This window comes from Dermacentor variabilis, chromosome 1 (assembly GCF_050947875.1).
Source record: "Dermacentor variabilis isolate Ectoservices chromosome 1, ASM5094787v1, whole genome shotgun sequence".
Lineage (NCBI taxonomy): Eukaryota > Metazoa > Arthropoda > Arachnida > Ixodida > Ixodidae > Dermacentor > Dermacentor variabilis.
This window is the reverse complement of record NC_134568.1, coordinates 271,747,095-271,759,264: the sequence shown is the minus strand read 5'-3', so window position 1 is coordinate 271,759,264 and position 12,170 is coordinate 271,747,095. Positions and strand designations below refer to the sequence as shown.

Genomic DNA, 12,170 nt, shown 5'->3' with positions numbered 1-12,170 from the left:
AGGTTTATGAGGAGCCGTTGAATAAGTTGCTTCCGATAGCCTACCTTGAATGCCTTTATGATACCCTGGTTGAGGGGCTGCAGTCTCGCTGTGGTGTTCGGCGGGAGAAACTTCAATTCGATGTGCTGCAGCTTGCAAGTCGTTTGATGGGCCGAACAATTGTCTACCAGAAGGCAAACTCGGCAGACCGACTTGCCCAACTCAGCGTCCCAAGCCTGCAGCCATTCAACAAAAAGTTGACGTGTCATCCAGACCTTCCTATTACAGCCGTAGCGGACGGGAAGCTGTTTATAGTTCTTGAAACAGCGCGGTGACTTGCTCTTCCCGATCACGAATGGCCATAGCTTGCACGAGCCGTCCATGTTGGCTGCAAGCAGCACCGACACACGCACTTTGCTCATTTTACCGCCGTGGCATGAGGTTCCACGAAGAGCGAGTGTCTTATTCGGCAACATTTGCCAAAAGAGACCAGTTTCGTCTGCATTGAAGATTTCTGCAGGCGAAAATTTCTCAGTGATCTTCGGCCACTCCTCAGAAAGCCACTGCTGCATCTACTGGCTGCTGACAGCACCACTTTCGCCTGAAATGGCCTTTCCTACAATGCCGTGGTGGTTTTTAAACCGTTGCAACCATCCAGTGCCACCGCAAAAGTTCTCTTCGCCAAGAGCCGTAGCAAACCATTTGGCCTTTTCGATTAACATCGGGCCATCCATGGGAATATTTTTCGCTCGGATTTCAAGAAACCACATATAGAGTGCCTTCTCCACTTTGTCAAAAGCAGCAGGGCGCACACGACACGCTCCCGAGCGACTTTCCTCACCTGCTTTAAGCTTGATATCCTGCTTGTTTTTTAACAACATACTTAAAGTACTCCGCGGAATGCCAAATGCGTCTGCCACAGAGGACTTCTTTTCTCCATTCTTGACATGCCGGATTACTTCAAGCTTTCTTGCAAAGTCCAGATTCTTCCTCTTTTTTATGTCCGCTGATGCCATAGCTCACCAGATGACCGCAATCACACACGCTACACACGGCACGTTGAAACAGAGGTACGCACAACAAAACGCGCGATGCGCAGATGGAGCAGTCCGAGCAAAGCCTGTTCGAGTGGCAGTCAACAGGGCTGCGAAGGAACGACAAAGGGAAAAGAAAGAAGAGAGCGGGGAAAAAGATCGGCGGAATATGCCGTTGAAGGCACTGTGTTCGTTTTTTGAGCCCTCTCTGGCTCTCTTCTCTCCCCTGGCCCACAAGCGACCGTGCCGACTCCTCACTCTATCTCTCTCTCCCTTTTCCCAGGAAGCGTGGCTTGGAAACGTCGGCGCGTCTCCATGCCGCGCACTCTCTTCGCTGAGCTCCAATGCCCTTGCCCAATGCACACGCCGGCGGTAGAGGAGGAGTGAGCTCTCTCGCGCCGGTGGGGCGCAAGAACGGGGGAAAGGCTCTGCATCTCCGTCGCTAGGCAATGGCCGCGCATGCGCAGAGGAGGAGCCTACTGACTGACTCTGCAGAAATGTTTTCCCCTGAGGACTAGACACGAATGTCTTTGGGAAAAGCGCACCTTCCAGGGGCACGGCGTTTGATATATCGAATGTCCGACGAAAATGGAATTCGATATACTACGCAATTGTCCTATACTTTTACATAGTATTTTCAAGGGGGTAATCTGTGTGTTCGATAGAGCCAATAATTCGAAATATGCGGGTTCAATATATCCAGGTTCGACTGTAGTAGAAATTTCATATATGAATTTAATAGTCTTTGTTGTCTGATTAGAATATTCACTATTTGTAATTGTTAAATGTTCGTTTTTGTTCAAATATAATTCATAACTTATTGGAGTCTGTAGGAAAAAAGTGATGACTGTTCCAGATGATCTTGCAACTGGCGAGCCACGTTTTTTATGCAAAGAAATCAGTTCCTGAGTGAATGCGTGGAGCAGCTAACTTCTGCTCAATAATTTCTAGTCAGTAACGACGCCTTGCCTCTAGACAGCCTACAAATTTGTTGTCTGGATTTTGGTAATGCAGTTCATTATTTAGCCACGTGTGCAATGCTTAAGTATTACACTTTGCTCCTTCAATGAACACACACTGCATGCATCTGATGAAGTGCCGTTCCTTTGTATTTTCTGCCTTTGTCATGGTGCACTACATGTGACAACTTTTCAATGGCTTCTCATTTACAAGCTTGTCAGTGGACGGGACATCCTGTTGAATATAGCATTACATGAACAGTTAAACTTCGACATAATGAACTTCAATATAACAAACTATTGAACTTTTTATATTTTCTTGTCCGTAAAATACAGTAAGCCATCGTTATAACAAAGTGAATGGGATGGCAATAAAATTTGATATAAGTGGTAATTCGATAAAAGTGACTACTCCATAAAAGCTAAAAAAATAGAGCTGTAACAGCACAACTCCTTGAAAGCTTAATGCGGGTATCATGCGGTGCATTTTCGATCACGATCGAGCCAGATCGCGATTGAATTTCTAAATTGTGATTGGTTCCTTTGCACAAGCTGCCGCAGGTAACCAGTAGAGTCTTGGTTTGGATGACTTTGGGCATGCTGGGCACGTGCAAGGCGGCGTGAAGTAACGCTTGTCTGTTTCATTGCACACTACTTCGACAGTGCTGCTGATAACATGCGGCCCCAGCGTTGAGGAAAAGGGTGCACCAACGGAGGGGGTCGCTCTCTCACTCGGTGCGAACAAGCCTTATGAATAAAACTAAAGGTAGCAACATTCCTTTATCTTGCTGCCTGAGCCAGTGAGGGAGGGCAGGTGAGGAGGTACGGCGCCTGTCCGCATCTTCCTGTTGGTGGAGTGGACTCACGTGGTTGCACTCGTGCTGTTTCTGCGGAAACAAGTGCACCAGCTTCTGTGCGCTGCCAGCCGCACCTTTTGTTTTCTTTGTGTTTTTGTTTCCATTTGCGTCGTTGCCATGACAGTTGCTCTTGATCACGGTGTGCAGTTGCGGTGATCGTGGATCCAGCAATCATGATGATTGGCGTGCTGCACAGCGCGATTGGCACGATCAAAAAGAACAAGCTGAGAGGGTGAGTGGCGAGGGAAGGCACGTGTGGCGGGAAGCCACGAGAGGAGGAATGTCGCTACCTTTAGTTAATTCAAGGGGCTTAGGCACGAAAGGCACTGAGCGCCGATGTGAGTGTGCACCCGCTTGCCGCTCATAACATGTGGGCGCAGCGTGGAGGAAAAGAGTGCGCAGAATGCGCGATGGCGTAGCTGGTGATGGAGAGGCTCGCTCGCCCGGCACAGAACACTTCACTCGGCGCGGAAGGTGCTGAGCGCCGCCGTGAGTGCGCACGTCCCTTTACAGTGTCTCTATGTGGAGCAGCTTAGTGATATGCTTCGAGTAATCCAGTTTTAAATGCATGCATTTGGGTCGGGAATGAGGGAAATTTTGAATAAAGCGATAGTTTAAGTAAAGTGGCTTTATTATAAGGAGGGTTTGCTGTGCATAGTGTACAGCTAAAAGCACACCTTGTGCTGTGTGAAGATAGTGAGCTTGGTGTAGTGCCAAAAATACTATCTGCCACATATGCCGACATGTTCAGTGCCAAGTCACTTAAAATCTGGCGAATTTTGTACTACTACTCTCAAAAGTGATTGCTCGAAAATACCGCCAGAGGAATTGTTTGGTAAGTCTTGAGCATTGCTGCAGTCTTATATCTATGTACGCTAGGTGCTGTGTTTCATACACATTGTATGATATGAAGGTAAACTACTCAGAATTGTTTGTTACTCGTCTTCAGGATCATTGTGAGAAGTCACCTGAGTGCTCATTTTATTTTTATTTCTGTAGTGGGCCATTTGATCTGGAAGTGCCAACGAATGTTGTCATCTGGGAACGATCTCCAACACTAATGCCTCCGCCACACCCTGATGTGGAAAACTTGCGCTCTACTCTCACCACCCGTCTGCGAAACAACTATCATGAAATGTGCCACTCAAGAGAAGGCAAGTTAAAAATATTCATATATTAGAGCTAAATCGTGCTTGCAATATAAATGAACGGTTTATTTATTTATTTATTTATTTACCCACAGCGCCACAGTGGCATTACAGTGTGGGGTTGTACAAAAGAAAAAATAATATTACAAGGGCAGTCACAATGACAATGCAAACACTTCATTGTCAGTAATATTAACAAGAAATGAAGATAAAGCATTCCATTCTCGAACAGTGTGAGGAAAAAAACGACATCTTGAACATTTCGGTTCTTGACCTGAATTCACGCACTTTATGATTATGATCAACCCGCTCGGATCTATAGTGTGGATGAAAAATGTACTTCTCCTTAGGAATAGCAATCTTATTGTAATATATGTTATGAAAAAATTTAAGCCTTAGCTTTCTTCTTCTTACTTCAAGGGGTTCCCATTCGAATTCCTGTTTTGTGCCAGACACACTAATGTATCTACTATAATTCCCAGAAACATAGCGGGCCGCTAAGTTCTGGATCCTTTCTAATTTTTGTCTGTCGGTTTTTGTCGCTGGGTCCCATACAGTACAAGCATATTCCAACGAGGACCTAATATACGTTTTAAATAGTAAATCCCTAGAGTCTTGCGGAAACATTCTCGTGTTACGGCGCAAAAAACCCAACATTTTGCATGCTTTCCCAGCAACATAATCAACATGTCGATGCCAACATAGTTTTGAGGTGATGTACACACCTAAATACTTATATTCGAGAACAGTTTCCAATAAGTGGCCGTTTATGTTATAGACGTAATTAGGTACATTCTTTTTTCTCGTGAAACACATGTGCACTGTTTTTTGCGAATTTATATTCATGTGCCACTGTTCGCACCACCGGTGCAATGTACCGTATTTACACGATTGTAAGTCGACTCGAATGTGAGTCGACCCCCCATATCGCTTGACCGAAAAAAAAAAAAAAGAACGAGGGCGCATTCGATAACGAAAATTTAATAGTAGCTGACATGGTCACTGGACTACTCGTCTTCACTAGTGCTGCCATCGTCATCGTTGCTGCGGTCCCACAGCGCGTCATGGTCCAGCGAAATTTCAAATTTGGCAAACGACCGCACCAGGACATCTTGCAGAACAGCAGTCCACGCCAAATGCACCCAACCACACGCAGCCGTCAGGGAGGCTCTTTTGACAGGTCCGGTTGGCGTAATTTCGCAGTCTCTGCCGCCAGCCACTCGTTGTACTCACGGCGGAGCAGAACCTTAAAATTAAGGCGAAGGTCCGGGCTTGTTTCATGACCACGTCACACTTCAATGGCAGGGACCGATCACGCATTTCAGCGACGTACGCCGCAAGCTTAGCCTACAGCTCCGGAAAGCGTCCAGACTTAGGCACGTGGGAAATTTCTCACTTGCCGCCACAGGGTGAAAATTTCGCTTCGCTGCAGTCGCCACTCTCGCACCACCCGTTTAGAAACATCGAAATTGCGGCCCGCTGCGCAGTGATTTGTTTCTTTGGCGAAAGGATGGCAGCCCTCTTGAACGCTGCAGTGAACGAGTGCCGAACGATTAGTGAGCCTGCAGCACTCATGACGACTGGGGAAGCATAGAAGTAGCACGTAGCCAGCAGTCAAGTGGAGCGCGTCAAAAAGTTGGTCAAACCAATACCAGTGCCTTTAAACAGAGAAAGAGAAACCCGCGAGTGGTGTCTGCTCTTCCATGAACTGCCGATACTCCCCGCAAGCGCCGCTGTTCTGAGGGTGTCGCCGCAAATGGGAACAGCGGCGCTTCCATCAACTATTGACACCCCCCATGACTGTTGCATCCACTGTAAGACTCTCAAAAATGTTGAAAAACCCTTCCGAAAAGCGAACAAACACGCGGGATAGCGAAAAGATATGGGTAGGGCTATAGAGCAAACATAAAATTGTAACTACGTTGTAGCTCTCGTTGGTATCACTGTTTTTGGCGGGGCCATGTTTTGGTTTCGATTGTAAGTCGACCCCCCAACTTCAGACTTTCAAATTTTAAAAAAGTGGTCGACTTACAATCATGTAAATACGGTATTTAGGTCTTCCTGTAAAGCAAGTGAATCCTGGGAATTTTTCACTTCTCTGTAGACTACACAGTCATCAGCGAAGAGTCGCATGTGGGAAGTAATATTCTCTGATATGTCATTAATTAACACAAGAAAAAGCAACGGTCCCAAAACTGACCCCTGTGGGACGCCCGACATCCCACAGGGGTCACATGGAAGTTACATTTGATTTGGCTCCGTTTATTGTGACATACTGACACCTTAAACTTATATATTCCCTAATCCATTCAACAACCTTCTCATTCACATTTAAACAGCGCAACTTGTGGACTAAGACTTGTGGACTAAGACTAACGGTTAACGGTAAAATGTTTGTTTCAGTAACCTAGAATCCCTTGCTGACTGTGCACAGTGGAACCCTGGTGATATCTTCCTCGCTGTTAAATTTTCCCGGCTGCTACGTTGCATTTTCGTGGTCCCGACCTAAATCCCATTGACTCCTGTGTATTATGTTCCCATTTGATACAGCGCTATTTTGTAATGTTCCCGCATCTTATGTTGCGCTTGGAAGTGGCCACCACGTAAATATAGTGGTGCAGGAAGATATTGGCTCTCGCATGTTGCAACAAGCTACCAATATGTTGCAACAAGTGACTACAGTAAAACCGTGTTAAACTGTACCCCCTTGAAGAGTAGTTTCGTTTTAAATGTAAAGGCTAATCTCCGACTCGGCAAACATAAAACATAAAGCATTTTGTGTCCACATAAACCATACCAGGTTATTACGTACGTATCGATTAACAAGTTTTTTTCTACTTTTCGTTGCGCAATCACGGCTGTAAGTCGTCCCCATCGGGCGGCCCGGCAGAACAACAAGCCTCAGAGATCAAAACAACGGCCTCGAAGTGCAAATGCAGAGGGCGCTTGGAAGAGCGGCGCCGGTCCTGTCGTTTGTCCTTCTTCAGTCCTTGTCTTTTGTGCCTTGCCTTTACTCATTCAAGCATGACCCAACTATCCCAAGCAAGAGCTTTACTTGACCACATCAACAGCAACATCATTTCGGTGCCGTGCCAAAGAGCATTGTGGCGTTGTGCAAGCTAGGACTCGCATCATGCCGAAGCTCGGATGTCGTGCCGAATCTACTACTGCTCTCCTTCAGTCGCAGATTGTTGTACAAATGCACATACATACCGTATTTACACGATTGTAGGTCGACCTTTTTTTTTTTTTTATTTGAAAAATCTGAAGTGGGGGGGTCAACTTGCAATCGAAACCAAAAACATGGCACTGCCAAAAAAGCGAGACCGACGAGATATCAGGGGAGCTACAACGTTGTTACAATTTTATGATTGCTCTAGGGCCCTACCCGTAGTTTTCGTTATCCCGCGCGTTTGTTTGCTTTTCGGAAGGGTTTTTCAACATTATTTAGAGTTTTACAGTGCACACAACACTCATGGGGTGGTGTCGATAGTTTGTGGAAGTGCCGCTGTTCCATTCGCGGCGGCACCCCCCGAACAGCGGAACTTGCAGGGAGTATCGATAGTTCATGGAAGAGCAGACACCGCTCACATGTTTCCCTTTCCCTGTAGCTCTAATTAGACGCATTCGACTCGACTGCTGGCTAAGTGCTACTTCCATGCTTCCTCAGTCGTCATGAGTGCTCTAGGCCCACTAAACATTCGGCCCTAGTTCACAGCAGCGTTCAAGAGGGCTGGTGTCTTTTACGTCAAAGAAACAAATTACTGCACAGTGGGCCGCAAGTTCGATGTTTCTGAACGGGTGGTGCGAGAGTGGCGACTGCAGTGAAGCAAAATTTTCACCTGTGACGGCAAGCGAAGAATTTCCCACTGGCCGAAGTCGGGACACTTTTGGGACTGGAGGCCAAGCTTGCGGCATACGTCGCTGAAATGTGTAATCGGTCCCTGCCAGTGAAGTGCGACATGGTCATGAAACAAGCCCGGATCTTCACCTTCTAAGGACCTGCTCAGCCGTGAGTACAAGTAGCTGGCAACAGAAGACCACAAACTTCTGCGAACCGGACCTCTCAAAAGAGCCTCCCTGACGGCTGCGTGTGGCTGGGTGCATTCGGCGTGGGTTGCTATCCCACAAGATGTGGTGCGGCCGTTTGCCAAATGTGGAATGTCGCTGGACGACGACGTGCTGTGGGACCATAGGAGCGATAACGATGGCAGCACTAGTGAGGACGATGGCACAAGTGAAGACGATTAGTCCAGTGACCATGGCAGCTACTAATAAATTTTTGTTATAGAATGCACCCTCGGGTATATATTCATTTTTTTTTTCCTGTCACGCTATATCGGGCACGCTCTTTTTTTTTCCCCTGTCACACGCGATATGAGGGGGGGGGGTTTGACTTACATTCGAGTCGACTTACAATCGTGCAAATACGGTGGTACATCAGGGAAACCCAGACAAGTTGTCTACTCTGTCACTGTGTTCCCTGACAAAGTTTAGAAATGCTGCTTGGTATTGCTTTTACGCTATTACATGGTAACATGGTAGTGCGAAAGAGGTGGATTTTTTTTCGGCTTTATAAATAGAGAGAAAGGAAAGAAAAGAACCTTGTGCGTATTTTAGGTAATTGACCTTTATGGTGGCATCACATTTATTTCTTCTTTGGTAGTGGCAGTGCACGTCAAAATATGTAAATTTATACTTGGCAGTTAGTCCGTACAGTATACTTCCATTAGTTCAACTCCGGTGAATTCGATTTTTCATTTAATTCAATCCCGGCTAAGGGCCCGGCTGTGGCGCACATGAATTTCTATGGGGCAAAATTCTATCCTGAAATTCGCTGTTGATGGACAATTAGAACTTGACAAGTCATTACGCATGTGCCTGACTCCTGCGGTGACCCCAATAGCGACCCCTTTAGTTGCAGTGTCTGTCTCAGCGCAGCTTAGGGCACAGAGTATCCATTGAGCAATCATCATCTCTTGTCGAAAACACCTATTTTCGGCCCACCCTGGGAAAATTTTCAAGCAATAACTGTAGCTCACAATGTTTGATTGTTGTATTTACCCAATTATAACTTACAGCTTTTTTAAAAAAGAAAACTTGTCCGAAAATAGTCTGGACAATGCACAAGGATATGAAACTGAAGCCAAAACTGCTTTTGCAGTTTTGCAACTGCTTTTGTGTATTTTGCCACATAACAGAGGTGTATTGCGGCAAAGTTAGCTAGGAAAGCTGCCACCATTGTGCAATAATTTTTCTTGCTAAAAGATAGGGTGCACATTACATTTCTACTTTGTTTTGGAACATTAATGTCATTTCGACATTAGTTAACTACTTTGGTGCATTTAAAGCTGGTGTGCGTTTGATTCGGGGACGTGTTAGAATTGTGTAAATGCTGCCAAATGAATCAGCGGTTTGTTTTGGCATTTTTCGTGCATCCTGTTTAATTAGATCTGCCGGATAATTCAATCTATTCGTCAGTTCCTTCAGGGTCAAATTAATGGCAGCCGATTGATTGTACGGCCGTTGCGAGGTCGCTCGACTCTCACGCCTCCCCTGATGTTGTTTTCCCCCATGGCGAGCGTCTCCTGTAACCCGGCTTTGTGTTGGCGGCAGTCGGTGTGGTTGCAGACTAGCATGAAAAATGACGCGAGTGTTGCCCTGCTAACGCCACCTAACGACTGGGTTACTCGGGCGCAAAAGGTAGTAATCTGTTCCTCTCTGGCTTGGGGTCTGCAAGAGGCACCGGCCTTCCGCGCGTGCGCCGATCCACGCTTCGTGGAACTGTCCCCAGAATGGCTTAAGAGCATGACATTGGAATGGACGAACACAATCGTTGGAACATGCCACCGTTCGCATGACTGTACACGTGAATAATTAGGCATTAGTGTTTAGAATGGAGGCAAGCACATTTGCTCGCTAACTTGTTGCGATGAGTTGGACTTCCTCGATTTGTTGCGCGCCCATCGGCATGTTCTATCGATAACAATTCCAGTTGCTATAGATTGGTGTACAAAAAGGGCAATAAATTCTCTTGTGATTGTCTGCACTACTTTGTTGTTCCTTTATACCAAGAGCACGTGTGAGATCCCACACCATTTAGTGTATAGTTAATGCTACATTTCCACCAAGTATGTATTAACTTTAAGTTTCACTGTATAGTCTAATCTCAGTAATTTGAACTCGAAGGGGCCGGAAAACTTGTTTGAATTAAAAGAAGTTCAAATTAAAGGAAGCTAATTGTATAGAGGACTTACCAGCTGTGGCATGTGTACAGAGCTAACACATGAGTGGGAAGTTCCAGAAGATTTATTCACATGTATTTACAAATTATAGTCAATTCTTAGGCTTATCGGCGCTTGTGCTGTGATAAGAGATGCTGGGTGCACGTATGTATAATTAACGGAGACATACCATGTCCCGTGACAATTGCCCCTTCAAATTTTTTATATGCTTCACCGCGTAACTTTTGATGTATTGGGGCGAAGTGAACTTTCGGGCACCGGCATTATGCAACGCATCATGCTTTCTGCGCTCCGAAGCCATTGGCTAGGATTGCAAAGGTGGAATCGGCACCATTGCTAACAGCAGCGAATTGTTTCAATGAAAAACACAGTACCAAATAACAAGACGCTTGGTAGCAAACGTCGAAGTAGCTGAGCCTAGCTTTGTGGTGGTGTGGCTACGGCTGCTAGCGGATCTGCGTGCGAGAGCACCAACTCAAGGTGGTGCGATAGTCAAAATAGCAGTTGTGGTGGCTTCGATTAATGTCGTTTCGGACCTGCGGTCTTGGCAAAGAGCCCAGAAAATCGGACGGTGAAGGCTTTTTGTGTTCTTAATTTCAGACGTTCTTGTATATTGACTTTAGGGTATGTGGCGGTGCCGTGAAGGCTTCTGAATTATCGGACCAGTCCGAAAAAATTGGGTGTCCGGATATTGGGTCGTTGACTGTACAGGACACCCGTCACTAACAGAAGTAATCGGTGATATGTGCCTGCACATGCTTGCATTCAAATTTCTGCCACGGTTCTTTTTTTCTCTTCACTTGCAGCATTGAGGGGTCTCTCCTGAGCTCTTCCTCTGTGGCTGGGTCAGAGGAATGCTGGTTGGAAGTGCTGCCACATGATTTGGTGCGCTGCTGAGAGCATTGTCGGAGCGCAGTATGTCCGAACTAACCAGTGGAAATGCTTGCGTGTTCGAATTACTGGGTGTTCTCACCCATTGGAATACACATAACTTTGATGGGACCACAGCGGCAGTTCGAATAAACCGAAAGTTTGTATTAAGGGTGCTCGAATCAAGATTCAGCTGTATTTTCTTTTTATAATAAATGTTTAAGGGGTCATAAAGAACCCTGGCTGGCTGATGTAAACTGCAGCTCCTCATTATGGCCTTTCTTATCCAGGGCTTTTTCAAATAATAATATAGTATATCATCGTGTATCATCAAATTTGTCCTGAAGGGATTCGTGGATGTTGAACATGGTTCTCTTTTCTTCTCCAGGAATTGAGTGCCCAAAAGAATCTTTCATACGATGGCTGATGGAGCGAAAAGTTGTGGACAAGGGTCACGATCCATTGCTGCCAAGTGCGTGCCATCCAGAGGTCTCGCAGTGCATGTACCGGGAAATTATGAACGACATCCCCATCAAGCTTGTACGACCAAAGTTTGCTGGGGACGCTCGCAAGCAGCTCTCCAAGTATGCCGAGGCAGCCAAGAAGATGATTGAGTCACGGTATGGCTATTGTACTTGCTTCAGGTATTATGAGCAAGCATCAGTGGCTAGCCATTTTCAGCGATACACTTTTAACACCTTTGGCTGTCTTATTACTAGCTAGCATAGAAGTGGCCAGGCCAGGGCACTTGTTTGAAGAGTTGTGTCACCTGCCACAGTTGCTGAGCTGCTATGACATCACGCTGCTAAGCATGAGGTGGGGCGTTCGATGGGGGCGAAATACAAAAATATTCCTACAGTAGAACCTCGTTCATATGTTCCCGTTACGTGCGTTTTTCTGGTGACCACGTTCGCAATTGAGAACACAAAATTACCAACAGAGTTATGGTAATTTTTACCAATTCATACGTTCTCAGAAAACACGATTTTTCGGCAGCACTGTTCAGTGCGTCGTCAAATTGCGATTGTATGGTAAGTTTTCTGGCTGCTAGATCCCATGTGTACAAGAAAATGCGCAA

At 46.0% G+C, this 12,170-nt stretch overlaps 1 protein-coding gene across 3 annotated transcripts in view; it reads left to right on the top strand.

Moving 5' to 3' along the window:
- Pcif1 (Phosphorylated CTD-interacting factor 1) overlaps positions 1-12,170 on the top strand; it is a 158,029-nt gene that overhangs the window by 20,907 nt on the left and 124,952 nt on the right. For all 3 annotated transcript variants that reach the window (XM_075675779.1, XM_075675771.1, XM_075675789.1), the window contains exons 5-6: positions 3,829-3,983; positions 11,481-11,712. In XM_075675779.1, the coding sequence (XP_075531894.1) occupies positions 3,829-3,983; positions 11,481-11,712 (387 nt within the window). The remainder of the gene's footprint in view (positions 1-3,828; positions 3,984-11,480; positions 11,713-12,170) is intronic.